This window comes from Physcomitrium patens, chromosome 1, assembly GCF_059467195.1.
Source record: "Physcomitrium patens ecotype Gransden chromosome 1, ASM5946719v1, whole genome shotgun sequence".
NCBI lineage: Eukaryota > Viridiplantae > Streptophyta > Bryopsida > Funariales > Funariaceae > Physcomitrium > Physcomitrium patens.
Genome location: NC_143410.1, coordinates 27,724,501 through 27,749,906, shown reverse-complemented (window position 1 = coordinate 27,749,906; position 25,406 = coordinate 27,724,501). Strand labels below are relative to the sequence as shown.

General features: G+C 34.3%; 1 protein-coding gene and 1 pseudogene across 3 annotated transcripts; one reads left to right on the top strand and one right to left on the bottom strand.

Annotated features, from left to right (window-relative positions):
• Positions 1 to 1,747: 1,747 nt before the first annotated feature.
• On the bottom strand, positions 1,748 to 6,070 carry LOC112291515 (thiamine biosynthetic bifunctional enzyme TH1, chloroplastic). Of its 3 annotated transcripts, none has more exons than XM_024539060.3 (11): positions 5,867 to 6,070; positions 5,148 to 5,495; positions 4,811 to 4,885; positions 4,533 to 4,608; positions 4,257 to 4,332; positions 3,879 to 4,013; positions 3,670 to 3,734; positions 3,386 to 3,513; positions 2,860 to 3,113; positions 2,701 to 2,734; positions 1,748 to 2,483 (listed from the first exon to the last, which is right to left on the bottom strand). In XM_024539060.3, the coding sequence occupies exons 1-11, from the start codon at positions 5,873 to 5,875 to the stop codon at positions 1,965 to 1,967; spliced, it is 1,719 nt and encodes a 572-aa protein (XP_024394828.1). In that variant the 5' UTR covers positions 5,876 to 6,070; the 3' UTR covers positions 1,748 to 1,964. The 3 variants fall into 3 exon arrangements, with proteins under 3 accessions (XP_024394828.1, XP_024394819.1, XP_024394837.1); XM_024539051.3 differs by having other exon boundaries at positions 5,733 to 6,020; XM_024539069.3 differs by lacking the exon at positions 5,867 to 6,070 and adding an exon at positions 5,642 to 5,759.
• Positions 6,071 to 6,499: 429 nt separating this feature from the next.
• LOC112290669 (autophagy-related protein 16 pseudogene) lies at positions 6,500 to 8,075 on the top strand (annotated as a pseudogene).
• Positions 8,076 to 25,406: the final 17,331 nt, after the last annotated feature.

Here is a 25,406-nt window from a genome sequence, read left to right as displayed (position 1 = left end):
CTTTAATAAATATATATCTTTGTAACAAATACTTCTACCAATCACAATATACAATCAAATATAAAAGATATGCAAATTGATAGTATTAAATTTCAACTTTTTATAATACAAGAAAAATCTTAATATCAATAAAAAAAATTATTCATGTATTATAGAGAATAAAAATACTTTACTTAATACTATTCAAATAATAAGAAAAACCACAAAATAACAAGTACAATTATAAATAAAAATAATGTATTAGAAAACAATTTTTTTGACTTTATTAGAGATTGTATTACTAAATTCTTATATAATACCATTTAAAAAAATAGATTGATTTATCTTTTATATATATATATATATATATATATATATTCTTAATACATATTTGCTCAAGATCTAAAAATCCTATAGTTTCTTTCTCTACCTTATTAGATTGTAATGTTTTTTTTTCTTTTTTCATTTCTTGATGAATAAGTTATTAAGTTTATAAGAAATCGTTAGTACATTAATTTAAATTAGTGTACATAGAAATCATCGATAATTTTTTTTGTCTTTTTAAAATGTCATTCTTAAAACCCTACTAATTGAAGTAATTGTGAATAGTCATAAAAATTCTATTAGTATTTAATATTATAAATTATTGAACCAATTCTATTGTTTTAGATTAATTTTGGTTGGCAAATATATTTTCTTCAAATAGCTTAGAAATCTAAAAATATTAAATCTCTTCCTAATTTAGTGAAGAATGTCAAAACAAGAAGTATGTATTATGTCTAAAAAAAATCAAATCTTTATAAGTTAAAACAGTTTTTTTTAATAAAAGTTGCAAAACAATTAGATATGTTTCTCATCTATAAAATACCAAATTATTATTTAAGTAGAAGTTGTTGTGAAATCTTGGAACAACATAAAGGGTATTAAGATATATTTTAATATAAAAATAAAAATGTATTGTCAAAACATCAGCTTTGTAAATATACAAGTGACCTTTAAGAAAGAACTTAGCAAGTATTTGGACAAATTTACAAATTATTGTACACAAAATTGACCACCTTTAAGAAATGTATTAAAAAAAAATTATGACTTTATATTTGACACATATAAATCTCTTATAAGTATATTGATCTTTGTAAAGTAAAAAGAGTAAAAAAATAAAATTCCATGTAATTATGTGTGATTTTTTTTTTTAAATATAATTTCAAAATGTTAACCATTAGAATTATTATCTTTTGGTTTAAAACTTAAAATATTCTAATTATTTAAGTAAAACTAAGATACATTTAAAAAGAAAAAAATATAGAACAAATTTACAATCTAATACATATTTAAAAAAAGATAAATAAAAAATTACATTTCTAACTATGTATGGCTATTTTGAATACAATGTCATGCTTATTAGGGTTAAAAAAGTTTTAGTTGTTTTTCAATGTTTTAGAAATAATGGATTTTTTTTTTTTTTTTTTTTTTTTTTTTTTTTGGATTTCTAGATAGTTTTATTTTATTTTATTTTATTTTTTTATTATCATTTAAATGGCATTTTATCTATTCCAAAAATATGGAAGAATATAGACAACACATTTGCCTTGTATCAAAAATATTAATAACATAAGACTTAGTTGAATCCTACATATATTGCCATTTTGATAACTAATGTATCAATTAAAGTCATGCAATTAATAACAAATAAAACTTGGTTTGTTTGCCACGTTGGTGGCTAAAACTTTTACAACACTATCAAAAGTCCCAAAGAGGTTGAAAAACATTGCGATAAAGTCATAATCCAGTAGTTAAGCAGAGTCACAAAGGTGGCGCAATACAAAATTTGTGACAGTAGCGAGACGAATGTTAACACACCCTCAAATCTCGTTGTCACTCAGATCCGTTAATTTTTCCAAAACTGATCAAAAAAATTCGGTGCCCAACTATCATCATATCCTGTCTGATACGTACAGAGCCTAGTCCATTGCTCTCGGTAATCCTTAGGAAGATGTATTTGGAACAGAAACGTCCTTCAAACATTCCTCTACCACAGACTTCACTGCTGCAGTAGCCTTCTTCACATCGGGTTGATTGAAGAATGCAGAGACGACTGCTACTCCCTTCAGATTCTCTGGACGAGGGTAGGCCATGACTTCCGCAGCATTAGCTCCAGAAATCCCACCAATGGCGACCACTGGGATAGGACTGCCATAACAAACCTCGCGTAGCCCCTCGATCCCGATCGTTTTGTTGTCCTTCTTTGTATTTGTGGGATATACTCCACCTGAACCTACGTAATCAGCCCCGTCCTTCCAAGCCTTCTCTGCTTGCTCTGGAGTCTTGCATGAAACCCCGATAATTTTCCCGGGCCCCAAAATTGCACGGGCACGAGCAACAGGAAGGTCACTCTGCCCCAAGTGCACACCATCTGCATCACATGCGATTGCTATATCTATTCTGTCGTTGATCAAAAGTGGAATTCCATAATCCCGTGCCACTTTCAGTGATGTTTCAGCTTCCTGCATTATATTCGTCCAGTCAGCTTGCAGCTTACACGCAAGCTCATGTGCATGGTCACAGAAGTTTTACAAGAGATGTTCAAACCAGGAATTCAAGCATCAACTGCTTAACTACAAGCCAGTAATGACGAAAAGGACTTTTGGAAATCAGTACTTAAGTAAGAATGTACAGCCAGCATAATGGGATTTCACCCAGTAAAAGAAAAAACGAACGTACTTGAAGAAACTCGCCCGTATCAGCCTCTTTCTCTCTGCAAAAGAAAAACGGTACCTGAGCATAAATGCAAAGCGTTGCACCGATTTTGCGTAACGTAAGTGATAACTTTTTGGGGGAAAAAGGAACTACAAAAAGAAAATGAAGAAGATAGCTACAGACCTGATTTGAACGATTGTAGCACCACCTTCAATGGCCGCCCGAACAGCTTCTGATGTGGATCGACCCCATGTCTTGTTCATGGAAGAATCTGTGACTGCATAGAGTAGGAGTGACTCTGGCCGAAACTTGCTCTGCGTCGAAGACTTCTCCCAGTCTGACAGCTTAAACAGGTGGTTCACGGGGCCTTGCTTGCCTTCTCCAATCTTCAATGTTGCATTTTCTTCCAGTACATCCTTTAAGTAGCGCTTGGAAGCCTGCATGTTCAACAATGAAGTTTCCAGCAAACCTCGACGTGTGTCTCTCTCTGAATAGAATATGGTCGACAATGCTATGAAATTACAGTTCAACAGTCCAAAAAAGACGTGAACAGATTATTGTAGTATAAGCATCGTGTTCACAGGAAAACAACTACAGGAGTCTGCTAATTAGCTGCTTTGAAGAGGTGCATCAAGGCGGGGGTCCATCTTCATGACATGCCTAAAAACCTCACTTTCATGTTCCTTCACAAATGAAACACAAAACATACCAGGACAGCAGGGAGCATAGATTGGCCTTTGGCAAGCTCGGCAGCTATTGAAGATGCCAGAGTGCATCCCGTGCCATGCGTGTTGCGCGTTTCTATCCGAGATCCCGGCAGCTCATGCCACTCAACTCCTGTATTAATTGGCATATTCATGAATCATGGTTGCAAGACTACAAAGCCTGACACCTAAAAAAGCGATGCACCTCAACAACATTTTATCGTGTACAAAAGAAAGCATTCACGTGCTGGAAGGCTTAGATTAACACAGAGTAGGACGAAGGTAGTACCATCGTAAAGAACGTCGATTAAGGTGTTGGTGCCAGGTAAGTGCCCACCTTTAACAAGGACGTACCTGAAAGATCAAGCAGAAACAGGAATATATTATCCAACAAAGTTTGAGATTCTCAAAACCACGTTCAGCATGCAAATAACTTTAGTTCAATTTTTCGGAAACTAGATCTTGATTTGTGCGACTGAACAGAGGAGAAAAACCCACCGTGGACCAAGTTGGTGAATAGCTTCAGCTGCTTCACGCATTTCAGCGACAGTAGTTACAGGATCACCTCCAATTATTGCGGAAGCCTCTGGCAAGTTGGGTGTCACCAGATCCGCCAAAGGGAACAAATCATCTCTGCACGTGAGGTGTTAGTAAATTTAATGTCAATCATGTTGACATATGTCATTAAATTTGAGCAGCGTAATTTGTCATACACATTAACTAAACCTTTACATTCTAATCATAGAGCTTGCGAGCTGAATATGACAACCATGCCAGTACAACGTCAGCATCCCTCCTCAAACTCATTCCTACTCTCATTTGTTTCTCGAGAATAATAGGCTAGCCTGAGCATGGCAATGAACAAGTTCGACATACCGAAGGGCATCAAGTATCGCAGGACCAGCGAGCTCATCACCACTTGTCGAGATTAAAACAGGATCCACGACAAGGCCTAATCTCCAACCATAGCCATCATCCTTATTAGAAAGGCTTGATTGTGTTTATGGGTTAGAGTTTCTCAACATTGAACACGATGGGAAAAATTAACAAGCACCCCTCTACTACTAAACACATGCAGTAGGAGGACTCATTAGAGACATCGTGCAAATGAAGCAATTCGGAAAAATTGCAGTGGGTTTCAGTAACGAGTACCTTTTACAGGGTATGTTCGCAAAATATCACACAGACTGCGGATTATCTCAACGGAAGGCAACATGCCGGTCTTCACCTGCATTCAAACATATTGTTTCTTTCAGACTCATTGTGCAAGGTCAGGTTTAATGCGTAACATCGGTAGTACCAAAACCACAAACCCCCATGTTTTTTACTCTAAGAAAATTTCTACACAGAATCAACTCAGGAACAGAACATCATAATCTCGAGACAAGCTCCGCAAGCACACAACCTACTGAAGCATTCGTGTAACTTACCACATCAGCACCGATGTCCAGCAGTACAGATTTCACTTGAGAAGCCACAAAATCTGCTGGCACCTCGTGGATCCCCTGCATTCCACAGAGCATCACATTTTAACATGATATCCTGTTGACAATTGAATGCCCAATTTTCTCTGTTTGCAAAGGATTTTTCAGACTCTACGTAAAAACCGATTAGTGTCTGACTCTCTTCACGCGAAGCGCGTGAGATAAATGAAAACAAGGCGGCACTTGCGAGGCTTTTCATTTTTTGAGAGTAATCTATACGGTAGTCAACATGTTATGAAAAATTCAATCAACTGTAATGTAAGTCAGAATCGCACAATCGTACCTGTACTCCAACGGTATTTTGCGCAGTAACGGCAGTAATCGCTGTGGTACAGTAAACCCCAAGCGCTCCACAAGCTTTCATGTCGGCTTGAATCCCAGCTCCTGCTCCAGAATCCGAGCCTGCCACAGTGAGTACCCTAGGGATTCGTCGACTTTCCTCTGTCCCCATATCTGCTCGAATTACGTCCCTCGGTAGACACTTTCTTGTAGGCAAATATTCGGAAGTAGACACCGTAAGGCTAGGAAAATTGCGAAGTCGTGTAGGCGTGATACCGTATAAGTTTCTACTTCCCAACCCACAAACCGTGCACGCTGACTTTGCTAATGGCTTGTCATGCGTCGTGGATAGCTGCACAAATCGAAACACGCATGCTAAGCCAACACCAGGAACAAATGCTAGAAATACAAACACACTGTCATAGAAGTCCTCGAAGCAGTGGCAAAACAGAATTCTTCCGCGACCAACAGGCAACTGAGAAAATGTAAATGCCACACATTGAAATTCAATTTTCGAACAGATATTCGCCAACATTGCGATTCCGCTTGTTACAAGCCACAGCATTCCAGAGTTACGCCAAAAGCCTACCGGGAGGCGAGTCGAGACTTCTTGCAGCAACTGAACAGCCATTGTCGAGCACAAACCGTAAGGTTTTTTTATTACCCCCACAAAAATCTACAAGTGGACTCAGGTCACCAATAAAAGCAGCACAGCAGCATTACCTGCTGCATCTCTAAGTGCTCCTCCGACTTTTTTCGCAGCAATTATCGAAGAAATTGCTGCAGCACAAATTGCTATGAAGAAAACATCGTCTTCATGTGTCCTTTACACACGGCGAAATTGTTGCAACTTCGGTTCTCTTGCAACTTCGCTACAAAAATGTTATGTGGAATCATTTTGCATCGAGAAGAGACAAAAGGCCTATTATTCGCATCACTGCGGGTTGATTAATTTTCGAAAAAAATCGAAAGAGATGAATGTATCTCCACTTTGTATGGGCCCTACCATGTCGCAATTCAACTGCTCCAATGTTTTTCTGTAAATGAATTCAGTGTCGGAATGGATGAAACGAGAGTTGGGCTTGACTTGATACATGAGTCCTCACCTCTTCGGGTTTGACAGGATTTGTTGTTTCTGTCCTCGTGATCATCTATTCTCTGTTGAGGGTTGAATCCTCTTTAAATATGAATATTGGCTGTCAAGCTTGAGTTTACCTCAAAAAGGAAATTAAGTGTTTTAGCATGACTTTGATTGATTTCCATTTGGATGCGGAACTCATGTTTTCGGTGAAGTGGGAAATCCTTCTTGAACAACTTAAGGTTTTTAAAGCGACAAAGACAATTCTATCTACGAGAGACGGGACTCAATTTTTTGATTAGGGTGTCTTGTTTGTCGTAAGGAGATGGAGATGGAGGATCGGATGGGACATGCAATTGTGCAAGCCTGTAAGGCAATGAAGCGACGCTACAAATTGGAGGAGGGAGCTTATGTGCTAGCTGTTGATGTCATATCTCATGCAGAAAATTCGCAGGCTACACTGGAATTGGAAGAGAAAGTGAAGAGCTTGCAGTTTGAATTGAATCAAAACTACCAGAAGCATTCACAAGTGTCGGAGAAGGTAGTAGAGGTAGTTTTAGAGAGCCAGTCGTTACGTTTGCAGCTTAGGGACAAGGAAACTGCAATCAGGCAAGTGCACGAGGAGCTAAGGGCTGCGAAGGAGAATCCTTTGCTGGTGGAATTGATTGCAAATGAAATGCATGGATCCCTAGAAACTTCGACTGCAGAGGCTAAAGAGCTCCGATTGTTTGTTAAGGAACTCGAAGGTCAAACCAAAGAGTTGATGAAAGAGAATAATATGTTGATAGATCGATGAATTGCGCAGAAACTGCAAGATGCGGAACGGCTTAACGACGCCAACGCTGCGTATGAGGATATGTCGGAGAAGATAAAATCTGGGCAGCTAATGGAGTTGGCTCGCTCCAAAGTTGATGGCATAGTTAGACATAGTGAAGCGGGCGCAGAAGATTTTGTCGAATCTGAACTGCCTTCTGTGTCGGAGGTTGTCATCAGAGCACATGATGGCGTGTGTTCAGCAATCCAGTTCGAGCAAGGAGGAAATACCTTCTTCAGTGGAGGACATGATAAGCTTGTCAAGAGTTGGAATGTGGCCACTGGGTCCTATATTTCCACACTGAGGGGCTGCTTGGGTTCCATATTGGACTTGTCCCTATCTCATCACAATGGATTTGTTATTGCAGCATGTAGTGATCATAAATTGCACTTGTGGGAGAGCCAGACAGGGCAGATGCGACATACCTTGACAGGACACTCTGAGAAGGTAGTTTCTGTCGATGTTAGTAAAACAAGCAACCGACGCGTCGTGAGCGCTGCCTATGATCGGACAATGAAGACATGGGACATGCAAACGGGATATGCCACCAACACTTTGATATGCTATTCCTACGGCAATGCCGTCGCTCTAACCATGAGCGGGGAGATTCTTTGCTCGGGCCACATGGATGGGAACCTACGTTTGTGGGATATCAGCTCTGGGAAGCAGTCAAGCCAGGTTTTTTCCCACAATTACGGCATTACGTCGGTGTCGATATCCAGAGAGGGCTACACAGTTCTAACCAGCGGTCGGGACAATGTGCACAACACGATCGACGTTCGCACCTTAGAAGTTCATGCATCGTTCCGAGCTCCAGGCCATTTCGTTGCAACGAATTGGAGCAGATCATGTCTGAGTCCCGACGAGAAGTATGTTGCTGCAGGTGGGGCTGATGGATCTGTGGCTATATGAAATCAGTTTGCAAAAGACAGTCCTGTGACTCTGAAGGGGCATTTCAGTCCTGTATTGGCCTGCACATGGAGCGGTGAAGGTAGGGCACTGGTTACTGCAGACAAGAGCGGGTGCATCATTATGTGGGAGTAGCTTATCCATCTCCTTCAATTGCAGACACGATCAACTACGTAGGCGCCATCGAAGGAACCATGACAAGCATTTCGTCCCTGTTTAGGGAAATCAAGTTGAAGCTTATGGGTATTTACCAGCAAACCGAGGACATATCATGAAATGAGCTTCTTCTTACTCTTGGTTCAGTGGAACTAGGCAACAATTATTATGACATTCCGCAAAATAGTAACAACAGTAGTTATGTAAGAATCGTGTTTATAAATCTAATCTAGGTGAAGACGATTCTTACATATGGTCCTTCATATTTGTACAATAAGATGTCACAGTGTGATTTTGATCTCTTCCTCTCGTTTTTCAGATTCCTTGTAATTTAGATACTTTGCTGTTTATTTAAAGTATGTAAACTATGTGGGTGCTGTGAAAGTGAGCGAAGGGTTGTTCTTCAGCCTCTGCAGCTTTTTATCATATGATTGATGTTCTGTGGAATGTAAATGAACCAGGAAAGGATGGACAAGACCAAGAGAATCCTATTTCTTAATCAAGATCTCTCTTGAATCAAAATTCTTACTTCAAAACTATATTATTTTTGTTATACATCTTGTGTCGGTATTTGATTCATTGCTTCTTTAACAAGACTTGGCCAGTTCTTCTCTATGTAATCAAAACAAATTTAAATACAAGTTTTAGTTTGTTTTTTGTATTCTTTGCTGCCTATTTTGTTTACTCAGCTTGGTTTATATGAAAGGATTTGAGAAAAAACCACACTATTTTTTTTTTTATTATTCTTGCATGTCCATATCGTATGTTGTATCATAAATTGCTTCTAACCACTTTATAATAATTTTTGTGGTTGTTGTCTAGCTTATACATTTTGGTTGAAATTGATATATTTCTATAATTATTAGAGGGGCAAGAAATGAAGATGCAAAAAAAAGAGATAAATTATATAATGGTATGCTATTTTGCATCTTTTGCTAGTACAACTTTTCATAAGTTTTTTTAAAAGCATAAATTTGAAGAATTTGTTATAAGATTTATAATCTCATATAAAAAAAAGACTTGTGTTGTTGTGGTTATTCTTCTAAATCTTTAATACTCTTATATAATTCTTCTTTTTTAAGTTTTTTTATATTTAATATTCACCAAGATCATAGAAAATATTAGAATATGGAACCATTATAGTGAAAAATGAAGAATAAAGTGCTCTAAAGGTATTTTAGATGTCAACATTAGTGCAATTGTGGCATCATAAGCATGTACTCATCAATAAACTAGACAAATGCTTCATAAGTTATACAATCTAAAAAGCTTACCATACTTAAATATTAGAAAATTTAATTTTTTATTAAAGAAAAAAGACGTAAGGAATAGAGACCAATGTGCAAATTTATGCAAGAATATTATACATGTTACAAAGATTTTTGGCAATATTTGATAATGATACAATGAAGTTTAGGCTTTTATTAAATAAGTTATTTTTATGCTAAATAAATCTTATTTACTAGTAGAAAATTATAAAAAACTAAATTAGTAGGATAAAGTTATCTTCCAATTAAACAGCAAAGAAACATTTAAAGAATTACTTTGGAATTTGAAATATTATGATGTAACAAGTAAAATGTTTGTAAAGCATTATTTTGATGTTATAACATTTGATAAGATAAATAGTGACATTGAATTTTTATATAATAGGTTGCTCCATGCAACTTAAAAAGAAAATTTTGAATATAATGGATTAGCAAGCATCTATAATAAAAGTTGGAAGAATTGCATTGCATTGAAGTTGGAGATTTGGATGCTTTGAAATTATTATCAAATATAATAAGTCTTAAAAATTTAGAATCTAATAAGAAAGTATGTGGATCTTATAGAAAAGTTTACAAATCAAAGTGATAGAGATTTTTATATATAATCAAGAAGATGGACACTGGACATGATATATATATATATATTTGAAAACTAAGCATTCTAGCTAATTTGTGCTATCTTAACTTGATATCATATTATTTTGTAAAGAAAGATAATGCAAAAAAAAGAAGTGAATATTTTTAAATGATAATTAAAAAATAATATTCATAAATGAGAATAGAATTGATGAAAATAAATTTAAATGATATATTAGAAAAGAAAGTTTAAGTATCTTATATTTTTATTAATAACATTAAGCATCAATTTGCAAAAAGAATGTATTAATTGCATGACATGTACATTGCATATTGTGATCTAAAGCTTCAAAATATTTTAATTAATATTATAGGAAAAAAAATCACAAATAAGATTATTTGGCATACTATTGTGAGATTTTATTATTTTAGAATATTCAAGATTAAAGTTGAAAAAACATTAACAATATAGAAAATAAGATTCTTTATGGTACTTTTACATATGTGGTTCCTAAAGTATTAAAAACCAAATTTCATACAATAATAATATATCTTTTTAGAGAATATATTTATCTATTTGCAATGGTATGTTTTAAAGTTTTATCAAAAAACAATCCATTTGAAGATGTTTTTACAATAAAGGATATATTAAAAAAAAACTTAAAAAAGATAAAAAAAAACTATTTATACCTTCAAAAATTAATAAATTGATTGAGCTAAATAAAAATTGTTTGAAAATAAAATCATTAACTACAACCAAAATTTGTAAATATTTAGAAAAGATTGAACTTATTAAAATATAAAATTTTAGCTATAAATAATATAAAAAATTCACTATATTTTAGAATATCAAAATAAAATAATCATTAAAATATAGAATTCCAAAAAACATCTAATAGATTACCATTAGCAAGATTTATACTAAAAACTAAAGAAAGTATGTATTAAATTAATTAGATTAATTACATTTTATTTTTTTATATATTCTTCTATGCTATGGTGATGGTTAGATGGCTTATGATATATTTTTATTTATAAGAACTTAGATTTAGATTATAGAATTTTAAAAATTCTAATAGATAGGTAGATCAGTCTTAAAAAAGTGAAAATATTAAACTTTTAGAAATATAAAAATAAATTAATTATAAAAAAGATTTTTTTTTTTAAAAAACACAACTTCAATTATGTACTACAAAAAATATTATTTGTTTATAAAAATCTTGAAACAATACTTCATTTATTTTCTATTTTGCTTTAACATCTTGATATATATATATATATATATATATATATATATATATATTCACAATTGACATCATCTAATGATTTTATGCCTTCTTATGATACGAATGTTCAAAGTATTTCAAGTAATGATACTAATATTCAAAGTAAATTACAAAATAAAAAAATATATTTTTAATTATTAATTTCCTAAAAATATTTTTTTCAAAATATTCTTGATATAATTAATAATATTGGTTCAAGTAATTATGATCAAGAAGGTCTATATGATCAACAACAAAAAAAAAAAAAAAAAACAAAACAAAAAAAGAACAACATAAAATCTAATAAATATTATAATCATGTTTTATTTATAAATCATTTATTTATTTCACCTAATCTTGAAGAATCTTCTATAATTACTAAAGCTTTAAATGATGAAGATGCTATCAAATAGAAAGAAGCATTAGATTTTTAACATGGTTCTATAATTAAATACAATATATGAACTTAGTATCATCTCCTCTGGAATATTCTATAATAAGTTGTAAATGGACTTAAAAAAGAAAAAAATAATGCTAATGGAATAATCATCTATCATAAAGCTTAATTGATTGCTAGAAATGTTTTGCAAGAAAAATGTATTGACTATGCAAAGATTTTTTTTGTGGTAAAAATATGTTTGTTACATATTTTATTATTATTAGTCATAATATATGATGTATATGTTTATTAAATAGATGTTAAGTCCATATTTCTTTATAATTGCTTAAATAAAATAAAAAATATATATGACTAAATCAAAGAATTATATTGACCTTCATTTTTGACATAAATTTTGTAAGTTATTAAAATGTATACATGAATTAAAACAAGCTTTGCATATGTAGAATGAACAATTTAACCATTATCTTATTGAAAATAATTTTTTTGTTGTGAAATAAATTCTAAAATACATATATTAAAAAAAAGCTAGTGCATCAAAAATATGTGATATTGGTACTATATTTAAATAATAATAATAATAATAATATTATTATTATTATTATTATATAATTTTAAAATACTATTAATTTTTTGTTTTACAATTGACTTTGAAATGATTGACAAAAGATCTATTGAAAGTAGAGGTGGTTTCTTCAGTATAATAGTTGAATGCAATAAAATTAATAAATCTATAAGTTTTATTATAAATTAAATATATAACTAAAGTTATTACAAGATTTAATTTATATGATTGTAACCATGTTTCAATCCTTTTAGAAGGTAGATGAAGATTAACTAAAAATATATAAGTTCAATTGATCATATAGATATAAAAACAATGAAGGATGTCTTGTACTTAACTACCATAGAGTGTATAATGCATGTCATGACTCACATTAGACTTGGTATTAGCCAAGTTGCCAAGTTTACAGCCAATCTAAGTCAAGTATATTGGTCCATAGTAAAATTTATATTAAAATATCTTAAAGGTCTTTTAAATTATAGAATAATTTATCTAAATAAATAAAATTCTATTAATTATTAATATCAAGTTCAAAATTGAAGTGACAGTGATTGAGCAAGTGTTAAGGATAAAAACTTAAAGAATAAAAATTATTAAATGAAACATTTCTTTAAGAGAGATAAAAAAAAATAAACAAGTAAATATGTATATTCAAGAATAAATTAGAATGGCTATTACCAAAGATTGGAAAAGTAAAGACTCTTAAACAAAACTAGAAGCAAGTAAGAAATTCATAAGAATAAAGAAGGCTTCACTCTTGCTTGTATATATTATCTAACTAAAAGTTATATGGTGATGTTCTGTAGGTGTCAAGGACAAAGACTCGATGAGGAAAAATATACACCAAAAGGCTATCTCGATATAATAAGTCAAAATATAAACAAGTAGGTATATTAAAAGGAAACTGGAATGGCTATTGCCACAAGACAAGAAACTAAAGACTCTTGAACCTGGACTAGAAGCAAGAAAGGAGTTGACAAGAGTGAAGAAGCCTTCACTCTTGTCTCTATATATACTATCTAACTAGGGGCTACGTGGCGACGTTCTATAGGACCTCCAATATGTGTTGACTTTGTAGGACACATGCCTTGACTTACAAGGCAAGTTTTTCTACGTGTGGGCCACATAGTTAGCTTGATCTTCAAGCTAACAACATGTGTGGCACATGGCCAACTTGTTGACCACGTTTCTAATCCAAAAAGTCAATTAAAGACACCTATGAAGTCAAAGCAGCGTCTAGGAAGTTTCTAGGAAGCTTCTATATTAAATATTATACAATTAACTTACTTTTATCTACTTTTACTTACTTCTACCTATTTCTATATATAATTATTAGCTTACATGATTATGGCCGTGACATTACCCCCTCTTCTAGAGACGAGTTCCACGAGGAGCGGTCATCATATGTTGAGGAAATCTATGATGCGACGAATTATATTCGCCACATACTCTGATCTCTGTTCTCTTCGAAGATGATTGATAGGGCCTCTCAACCATCAGTAGTGTCCCATACCAGGGCGGGAAGACCACCCAGTTATTTGATCATTATTGAGGCCTTCATAACTTCCTTCGAATAGAATATTCGGAACACCATCAGGAGTTGTTCCTACCTCTAGCAAAATCACCAAACATCGGGAGTCCCTTCCCAAATCGTGATACCAAACGCGTTGTATCTCACCATCTGTTCGAGGAAGAACATGTCGTTCTTGAAGATCTTCATCTCGATTGCGTCGTCTTGAAGGTTGTGACAATCGTAATGTCTCGTCCGGCAGGTCAGCAAACGAAGGTTCTTGAGTTGAATCCGCTGGTTGTTGGCTCTCCATCTAATTAGCGTCACAAATGTAAAGAAGTTACAAACAAGGATAGGAAATTGAATGTTATCTTGCCTCAATCTTGTCTCTTTTATAAGAGAGATTTTCATCTTGGTTTTGATGGATGTCGTTGATGAAAAACTTTGACTTTAGCTGATGCATTTGCTAGATTCCTGGATGGCTCTCATGTGCGTTCACTAATATCATATCCGTGCCAATGAACAAGATATTCCAGCTTATTTCGGCGCCGCCTTGAGTCTAATATCTCTTCCACCTCAAATTCTTCATTATTATCTACTTCTATAGGAGGCGGTGGCATTTGTCTTCTTCCTTGTATATCCACTGTCTTATATGGTTCAAGAAGAGACACGTGGAATACAGGATGGATCTTCATTGACTCCGGTAGATGTAACCGATATGCAACTGGGTTGATCTGTTCAGAAACAGAAAAGGGGCCAAGCCTACGATAGTCCAACTTGTCACAAGGTCGAGTAGTCTTGATATTGCGACGAAGTAGCTATACCTTATCACCCACGTTGATTTGTGGTTGCTCCTTACGATATAGATCTACGTTTATCTTTTGTCGTTCTTGAGCTTCCTTCAATTGTGTCTTCATTATTGCATGTAACTCTGACAACCGATTTGCCATATCTTCTGCTGCAGGATTATCAACTTTTGAAAAATCAAAAGTATCAAGTCGTGGATGATAGCCATAATTGGCAAAAAAAGGTGTTTGTTGCATGGAAGAATGTACCGTATTATTATAAGCAAACTCTGCCAATGGCACAAGGGTTGTCCAATCATCTTGTTGGTAGTTGATAGTACACCTTAAATATTGCTCCAAGACTTGGTTTACGCGCTCTGTTTGTCCATCAGTTTGAGGATGGAAAGCCGAAGATAGCTTTATGTCCACTTTTAAAATCTTGAAAAGGGTCCTCCAAAATCTTGACACAAATTGAGTTCCCCTATCCAATATGATATCTTTAGGTAATCCATGATAGCGATAGATATTATCAATGAAAAGCTTAGCTGTTTCTTCACCTGTGATAGATTTTGTACATGGCACAAAATGTGCCATCTTGGTGAAACGATCTACTATCACAAATATAGAATCATAAGATCTTGAGCTTGGAAGATCTGTGATGAAATCCATAGAAACAGAAGACCATGGTTGTTCTGGTATAGGTAATGGCTGAAGAAGTCTGTAAGGTCGATGACGAGGAATTTTTGATCTTGAACAAATATCACATGATTGTACAAAGTCTTTGACTGACTTCCACATTTGTGGCCACCAAAAATCTCTTGATATGAGTTCCAAAGTCTTATTATATCCAAAGTGCCCTGCTGCTGGAAAGTCATGACGTGCTTGAAGAACACGTAAACGTGCTTCTCCTTTTGGAACATATAGGCGTCCTTCAAAATATAATAGATTATTCTTGAACTCAAACTTAGAAGGATCATGAGACTTGGAAGAATTATTCTCGATATCATAAACAAGAGGGTCTGAGGACATACTGGACTGGATTTGCTTGAGAAAAGTTGAATCAACAGTCAATGTTGATTTCATTGCTCGGAGATGAAATTGCTCCGGTTTCAAGAGGACCGTTCTTTGTTGCTCAAAAGCTGCATCTCCTTCTTTTGGTGCAAAATAAGAACGTCTAGATAGGGCATCGGATAAACCTTGTTGTTTTCCTGGCCGATAAGTGATAATGAACTCGAATCTTGACAAAGTTTTACTCCAACGAGCTTGACGATGATTCAATATGCGTGCTGACATGAAATACTCGAGGTTCTTGTGATCTGTATACACAGTGACTGGACTAGAAGCGCCTTCTAGATAATGACGCCATTCTTGAAAGGAATCCACGATCGCAAGAAGTTCTTTATCGTGGATCTCATAATTGATCTCGGCTGCTGAGAATTTTCTTGAATGAAAAGCTATCGGATGGAGTTTGTCATCTGTTCCCATTTGTGATAAAACTGTACCCAAGGCAAAATCTGATGCATCTGTTTCCATAAAAAATGCCTTGGAAAAGTCAACACGATATAAGACTAGTGCAGAGACAAACGATGTCTTCAAGGCTTCAAATGCTGCTTTCGCTTCTTGATTCCATTGAAATTTATCTTTACTAGTCAAGCGTGTAAGTGGAGCTGCAACTCGTGAGAAATCTTTGATGAAGATCCGATAGTAATTGACAAATCCCAAGAAACATTGAACATCTCTTACCGTCCTTGGAATCTTCCAATCCACGATTGTTTGGACTTTCTTAGAATCCATCATGAGACCATCATTTGAAATGATGTATCCTAAAAAGTCAACTTGAGTAGTGTGAAATACACACTTTTCCATCTTGGCGTACAATCCTGCATCTCTAAGTTTTTGTAATACTTGACGAACATGTATTTCATGTTCTTCGACGTTCTTGGAATAGATCAGGATATCGTCTAGATAGCAGATGACGAAATTGTCTAAGAATTCATGAAATATATCATTCATGAGATGTTGAAAAGCAGCTGGTGCATTCGTGAGTCCAAAGGGCATGACATTATATTCGAAATGTCCATACCTGGTTCGAAACGCAGTCTTCCATTCATCTCCTTCTTTGATCCGTACTAGATTATATACTCCTCTTAGATCTATTTTTGTATAGATCTTAGCTTGATTCAACTGGTCAAGGAGTCCTGATATCAAAGGTAATGGATACCTGTTCTTGATTGTGATCTTGTTGAGTCCTCGATAATCAACACACATTCGTAAAGATCCATCTTTTTTCTTTACGAATAGAATTGGAGCTCCTGCTGGAGATTTTGAATGGCGTATGAAATTCTTCGCTAAATTCTCGTCAATATATGTCTTGAGTTCAGCCATCTCATCTTGCGATAAACTGTAAATTGGTCCAAATGGTGGCTGAGTTCCTTCCTTGAGGTCGATTGAACAATCATATGGACAATGCTCAAGAAGAATATCTGAATTCTTTTTCTCAAAAACGTCTTGATACTCCTGATATTGACTTGGAATGCCACTTGAAGTCTTTACGTTTTCAGAAATAGGTGCATCATAAATAGCAAAAGTTGATCCTTCTTTTGCTGCGTGTATAAATGCTTTTGCACCTATCAGTATGGGTTTTACTGTACTAGACTTATAATTTTTTACTTGGTTCGTAGAACTATTAATAACGCTTTTGGAAAAGTCAAGTTTACGCAAATTCCAATCTATTCGAGGGTTATATTTTTCTAGCCAGGATAAACCTAAAATAACTGGATTAGACGGGGATTTAATTATGTTAAAAGCTATGTAGCTATCATGACCGTCTATTGTTACTTTTATAGGATGAGTTTCATGAGTGACATCTCCAGAAGACAAGGGACGACCATCTATGACTTCTACATGTACTGGTTTAGGTTTCTGTATAAAAAGTATTTTACGACTTTTAACAAATTGTTCATCTAAAAAACAAGTTAAGGCTCCCGAATCTAATAAAGCAGAGGCTTTGTAATTCTTAGGTCCTAAATATAAGTCTATTATAAAACAAGGAGAGGGTTCTGAGGAGAGGATAGGACCTTCATTAGGAATTGTACAAGGTTCCAGCTGCACGGTCCCTATTGTAGCTGGACGAATCCGTTTTCCGACATGTTGTCTTCTTTGACCGTCGTACCCCTCATTTTATAGTTGCGTCGTTTCTTTGGACAATGTTGAGCAGTGTGCTTAGGTTCTCCGTAATATAAACATAATCCTTCTTGACGACGACGAATCTTTTCTTGCTCAGTTAGAGGTTTAAAACGTACCGCGTCAATTTGCATGTCTTCTACTTCCGAATGTACGTTTGGCAAAGATGTTGATGTTGCCATTGAGTAATAACGTTGAGGTTCCCGTGAATGATTCTCAGATCGAAATTCAAAAAGTCGATTATCACATTTTACCGCAAAATCGATTGCTTGACTCAAAGTTTGAGGATCAGGTAAGTTGAGCATCAATTTCTTTACTTCGTATTGCAATCCATAAAGAAATTGACTGATGAGTGCAGCATCATCCCACTTGATGTCAATTGCAAGTTGTCGAAATTGTGAAGCATATACTGTTACTGAGCGATTTCCTTGTCGCAGAATTCGGATCTTATTTGTTGCAACACGAGTTGCATCGTGTTCACCATACATAGATCGAAACTCCGCCAAAAAAGCTTCCAAATTGTCCAATATTGGATTTCGTTGTTCAAGAAAAGACGAAAACCACGATAATGCAGAACCAGAAAGTAGAGTGTCAATAAACCTGACTTGTGATCTTGGAGTTGGATAGCTTTGCGGTTGAAGTTCAATTGCCAATTGTACTTGATTGATGAACCCTCGAAACTTTGATCTCGTACCATCAAATTTCTCAGGTAAGGTAATTCTTGGTTCTCTAGTGCTTATAGGGTGTTGTACAATTGGAGAAGGAACGTGATTTGTTGTAGATGTTGAAGCAGCTCCGATCATCTCTATATCTCCACTTTCTGCTATTCTTATTCTTTCCTGTGTTGATGAATTGAGTTGATGCATCGCAAGCATTAACTCCCTCATTTGCTCTTGCATTTGTGCCATTGCACTCTTCATTTCAACAAGCTCTGCCATAATGACACTAAGAAGAAAAATTTGTTTGATATTGCTCAAGACAAAAGAAAAGAAAGACTTGATAACAAAGAAGATACTAAGAACAATATCAGTTTAGAAGTGGGTAATCCGCAAACTTCTAATACGCTTATGTCTTGTCAAGAGAAAGGGGTAATCCACTCTTACTCAAGAAAAAACAAAGCTCTGATATTGTAAGTGTACTCTTGTCAATCTGTCAAGGACAAAGACTCGATGAGGAAAAATATACACCAAAAGGCTATCTCGATATAATAAGTCAAAATATAAACAAGTAGGTATATTAAAAGGAAACTGGAATGGCTATTGCCACAAGACAAGAAACTAAAGACTCTTGAACCTGGACTAGAAGCAAGAAAGGAGTTGACAAGAGTGAAGAAGCCTTCACTCTTGTCTCTATATATACTATCTAACTAGGGGCTACGTGGCGACGTTCTATAGGACCTCCAATATGTGTTGACTTTGTAGGACACATGCCTTGACTTACAAGGCAAGTTTTTCTACGTGTGGGCCACATAGTTAGCTTGATCTTCAAGCTAACAACATGTGTGGCACATGGCCAACTTGTTGACCACGTTTCTAATCCAAAAAGTCAATTAAAGACACCTATGAAGTCAAAGCAGCATCTAGGAAGTTTCTAGGAAGCTTCTATATTAAATATTATACAATTAACTTACTTTTATCTACTTTTACTTACTTCTACCTATTTCTATATGTAATTATTAGCTTACATGATTATGGCCGTGACAGTAGGACCTCCAATACTATGGACTATGAACTATGGACTTTAGACTATAGTCAATTGATGAGCAATCAAAGGATGTTAGTAATATAATTGGTAGAGGGAAAAAAATTATTTGATCTTAATACTAAAAATAAATAATTATTAGATATTTTAGTCAAAAATATCAATATGATAGTATTTTTTGACAATTTTATAGTGAAGATAATATATTCTCAATAAGAAATTGGATCAAATAAAAATGAAGATTCAATTCTCAATCAAACAAAAATAAACCAAAAGTCATATTTATTATATTCTAATAGACTTCTATAATGACTTTTTATCCAATTTTAAATAGAATTGTCCAAGGTCTACTTCACAGTATGGACAACTTATTTAAAATTGAGTAAAAACTTTGCATTCTTAGAAAAAAATACAATGTGAAAAGATTTGACAAGATATCCAACAATCTCATGGTCAGAACCATTGCAACGTGCATGACAAAAAATTCAGCAAAGGAACTTGGACAATACTCCACAACAGTACAAGTAGTAGTGTACTTGGTCACAACCATTGCTTTGTGTATAACAAGACACTGGTGCGCAATCTTAAAGTTGTTCTTGTATTATCCTCCTTTTGCAATTGTTTTCAGGAGCTTTTGAGGATCACAACTAAATACTAATATTTACTTCTTCACTATCTTTGTGATTGTCTCATCTTCTAGTTTCTTCAATCTTTCAAAATTCATATTTATTTACTTCTTACTTTCTTAAGATCCATTATAAGTCCATCATTTGATATGATGTATCCTAAGAAGTCGACTTGAGTAGTGTGAAATACACACTTTTCTATCTTGGCATAGAATCTCACATTTCTTAGTTTTTGTAATACATGATGAATATAAAGTTCATGTTCTTCTATGTTCTTAGAATAGATTAAGGTGTTGTCTAGGTAACATACAACAAAATCATCTAAAAACTCTCAAAAGACATCATTCATTAGATGTTGGAATGCTACTACTGCATTTATAAGTCCAAAAGGCATGACGTTGTATTCAAAATGTCTATATCTTGTTCAAAATACAATCTTCCATTCATCTCCTTCTTTGATGCATACCAAATTGTATGTTCTTTATAGATTTATTTTTATATAGATCTTAGCTTGATTCAATTGATTAAAGAATCTAGATATTAAAGATAGCAAGTACCTATTTTTGATGGTGATTTTGTTGAGTCCTCGATAATCAAAACACATCCACAATGATCCATCTTTTTTCTTCACAAATAAAATTAGAGCTCCTGCTAGAGAGTTGGAGTGGTATATGAAGTTTTTGGCCAGATTCTCTTTAATATACTCGTTGAGTTCAGCCAACTTATTTTCTAATAAACTGTAGATTGGTCCAAATGGCGATTATGCTTCTTTTTGAAGGTCAATTGAGCAGTCATACGAACAATGTTCTGAAAGAGTATCCATATTCTTCTTCTCAAACACATCTTGAAAATTTTGATATTGGCTTAGAATGCCACTTGAAGTCTTTTCACTAGTAGAAATAGATATGGCATAAATAACATAAGGTGATCCTTCTTTTACAGCATGCAAGAAAGCTCTTGCACCTACAAATACAAGTTTAATTGTACTAGATTTATGACTTTCTACTTGATTAACTATGCTCTTAGTTATACTTTCAGAAAAGTTAAGACTACGAGAAGTCCAATCTATTTTAGGGTTATATTTTTCTAGCCATGATAAACCTAAGTTGACTTGATTAGAGAGAGATCTAATAATATTAAATATTACAAAGCTACAATGACCATTAATTGTTACTTCTATAGGAAAGATTTCATGAGTAATATCCTTGAAGACAATGGACGACCATCTATGACTTCTACATGAACAAGTTTAGTTTTCTTCACTAAAAGTATGCTATGTCTCTTAACAAATTCTTCATCTAAGAAACATGTTGAGGCTCTTGAATCTAAGAAGGCAGAGGCTTTGTAATGTTTTGGTCCTAAAATAATATTTATCTTAAAATAAGGAGAAAGTTCTGAAGAGAGAATAGGACCTTCACTGGGTATTGTATAAGATTCTAGCCGCATAGTCCCTATTGTAGCTGGACAAACTTATTTTCTGACATATTATCTTCTTTGATAGATGTACTCCTCATTTTATGGTTGCGTCGCTTCTTTAGGCAATGTTGAATAGTGTGTTTAGATTTTCGATAATATAAGCACAATCCTTCTTGATGATGACAAGTCTTTTCTTCATTAGTAAGAGGTTTGAAATTTACCACATCAATTTGCATATCTTCTACTTTCGAATATATGTATTGAGGAGATATTAGTGTTACCATTGAATTATAGTAATATTGAGATCCACTTATATGGTTCTCAGATCAAAATTCGAAAAGATGATTGTCGCATTTTACAGCAAAGTCAATTGCTTGACCCAATATTTTGAAAATCAGTATCAAGGACATACACTAGGAAGTTATAGAAGATTCTAGAAGATACTAGAGAAGCTTTGTAGTTTGTAGAAGCTACTTGAGAAGTTTTCAAGTTCGTGGAAGCTGCTTGAGAAGTTTCATAGCTTGTAGAAGCTGATTGAGAAGCTTCCTAACTCGTAGAAGCTACTTAAGAAGCTTCCTAGTTTGTAGAAGCTACTTGATAAGCTTCCTAGCTTGTAGTATATATAGGAGCCGAGATTGAGGAGATCCTCAGTCTCGACAACACACCTCTTAGAGCTCTAGCTCACCTCTCTAATGTTGTTCTTATACTCATCTGACCAATCTAATTCTTGCCAATTCTTCTTGAGTTTCTTGTTTAGATTTTTGGTCAATATTCTAAATTCATGAAAATTTGTCAAGACTACACTCATCTTTCATATGAGAGCTAGTTCTTTCTTATTAGAGTATAGATTACCCCTCTGCTTGAAGGTACTGGCATTTTAGAGGTTGTGGATCAAACTCCTCTAAACTGATATTTCTTCTATTATAATATTGGAGTCTTATCTTTCTTGGAGAGAGTGGATTATCCCTCTTCTTGAAGGTTTTAAGGAATTTTAGAGGTTGTGGAGTACCCTCCTGTAAACCAAAACTACCTTTTTGTAGAGTCATTTCTTTCATTCTCTTAGAATAGCCGAAGGTCAAGATATTAGTATGACTAAAAGTTTGGAGTCCAAGTTGGACACCATTATGAATGTTCTTGCTACGTTATCACAGAAAACTACATAGATTAAAAGAATCACTACAAGACTTCATAATGATGGAGCATCCGAGATGGCACAATCGAGGATTCATGAGCCTCAAGCTTTAGCACCAAGAAAAACAGCTTTGCCTCTAGTTCAACAAGGACTGTTGGTCTTACAACAAAAAGAACCCCGAATTAGCCTTCCAGACAAGTTCGATAGTAGGTATTTCAAATTTCTAGTTTTTGTTAATATAATTAGATTGATAATAGCTTTACAACCGAAACGCTATTTGACAGAAGAGTCATGTGTTAGACTGGTTGGAACTTTGCTCATGAGACAAACTCTATCATGGTTTATTCTTTTGTTTGAGAAAGGATTGTCAATTTTGAACAACTTCAAAACTTTTTTGGAGGCATTTGTGAAAGCATTTGGCAAACATGACAAGGCGTGATGTCATGTTGCAATATAATTATATGGTAAAAATATAAATAGAAAAGATTTATTAATATTTAGTCATCTTAGATATTAGAAACAATGGCCAATTCCAGTGCCAATATTCAAGGATCAGTTAATGTCACTCCATTGCAAGCTATACCACCAAACATGACAACAATGTATGCTCCACCGCCGTCATCAAACCAAGTACCCGCCGTACCAATGGGACAACCAAGATCATTTTCTAATCCTACATGGAACAAGCCTACTAGATATATACCAGTGGAGACACCCAATATGCATTATGGGGGTGCAAGAAGACCACTTTGTTGTTTTTGTTGCAGACTGATTGGTTATTATGCTAGTGAATGTCCAAATCCCAGAGCCAATGACAATTACACGCTAGTGTGTGGGAATAGCAAGCAATTGGGGCATACTTATCAACAATGTAATGCTCCATTCAATTTCAATAATCGGGATCAGCAGATCCAAAGCCAAGGAAAAATTGAGAGGATAAATCGAGATCCTTAAGATTCTCCAATAAATCGGGTGAAATGAGTCCGAGCCATTCTTACCAATAGTCAGCAAAAGGAGAAAGGACCAATTTAATATTTGGATAAGTCTGATGTGAAGGGCCAATTTGATCCAATTATGGGGACATCCAATCTAGGTCTTGGTATGGACCTCTTACCCTGTATGAGACTTGACTTGGTTGGACAATTCAATGAGGTCCCGAATACGGAGGCTTCGGTTCCATTTCAAGCTATTTCGTTGTCTGACTGTAAAAGCTTATAGTATGTAAAAATTAGTTAAAATATATTATATGCTAATAAATCTAGAAATATGTTAGAATGATTAATAGATTAATTTAAAGAGAGTGGATTTAAGAAACTTTATTTTGAGTTTTATTTTTTTTGATTATAACATTTAAAATAATTATAAGACCTAAATGTTTAGTATAAAGCCTTGAGAAGAGTTTAGAGCCTAAAGAAGAAAATCTTAACTAATAGAAGGCTTATTGGGAGGGATGAAAGCAAGACATGGTTAGATGAAGGCAAGAAATGGGAAACTTCATTCCTATTGGTCGAAGGCTATGTCCAATGGGCTTCAAAGAGGCTGCCCAAGGCCTTATTAGGGATTAGGATTTTTCTTTCGAAGTCATTTGACCTTTGGTAGCTAGGATAAAAAAATTCAAGGTTTTGGATATAATTTGGATGAAGAATTTGTGTGATTTTGAGTTTTTATGAAGGAGATATATGTATTCAAAGTTAAGGAGTCAAATTTGTACCTATTGTCACTCTTTGAAGCATAACATATGCGTACGGAAAGCAATGAAAGTTTGGCAACTAGAATTGGAGAAGACACTTTTTTGGCCACACTTCACATATACTATTTGATGAATTTCAAGTTTGGATGTAAGAGTTATAGACATTTGAAGACAATACATGTAATTCAAAGGCAATAAGTGAGTCATTTTGTTGATAGTAATGGTTGGAGCCATATCTTGAGTTCTTGGATGAATTTTTAGCTCAAAATTTCTATAAGTATGATTTATTAAGTTAAAAAGCTATAAATTAAAATTTTATGATATTTGAATACTTATTTTGTGAAATATGAAGAAATTAGCACACGGGTGTATGTGAGCTAGTGTTTAAAGCTACTATTAGGGTTTTAGCGATATCTCAAGATCCGTAATCATTTTGCAATTGAATTTTTTTGGAAAAGTTTTTGAAAGTATATCAGTACTTTATGTAAAATTTAGATTTTTTTGAACAATCTGACCGTGAGATATGAGTTGTTGAAGTTCGACAAACATCTCTCATAAGGATATATAAGGTTTTAAGATCTCTATCATACATTTGGATGTTTTCTTAGTACTTGGGCTTGTATTTTGATGTAATTGCCAAAAAAGAAAAAATATTATATATATAAACTTGATTTTTTATATCTTAGACTTGATTGAGTATTTAGTGGTAGCCAGAAGCCCAACGCTTTCTTGAGGCAAACTCTCTCTACCCCGACACTATTCTCTATGCCGTTTTGAGGAAACGTCCTGTAGAATAGGTAAATAAATTTTGTGGTAAGTTACTAGTTGGTTATTGACAACCTTGAGAATTAAAATTGATGGCTAGGCAGTTTAGCTGGTAACAATAGGTTGTTAGTAGAATAAATGGTTAAGAATTCAAAGGGTCATAACCTTTGGAATCTGTTGGCCGACGGATCATCTTTTGGTAGGATAAATAGGTTGAAGAAAGGTAAATCAAGAGCAAGACTATGAGAGTCGTAAGCCGAGAGCTATATTGTGAGAGTCGTAAGCTGAGAGCCAAACTATGAGAGTCATAAGCTGGGGTAAGCTTGGTGCTATCTCTTTTTTTTTTCTTTATTATTTGCTTATGAAGAATTCTAATTGAGAGAAGTATTGTTGAATTGATAATCATAGAATGGATTATGAGTTG

Excerpts from the sequence above, each read along its gene's own strand:
- LOC112291515 (XM_024539051.3), bottom strand. The coding sequence starts at position 5,774 with ATGGCTGTTCAGTTGCTGCAAGAAGTCTCGACTCGCCTCCCG. Across the intron at positions 4,609-4,810 it reads TGGACATCGGTGCTGATGTG|GTGAAGACCGGCATGTTGCC; the intron begins GTAAGTTACACG and ends GTTTGAATGCAG. Across the intron at positions 2,735-2,859 it reads GCTACAATCGTTCAAATCAG|AGAGAAAGAGGCTGATACGG; the intron begins GTCTGTAGCTAT and ends TTTCTTTTGCAG.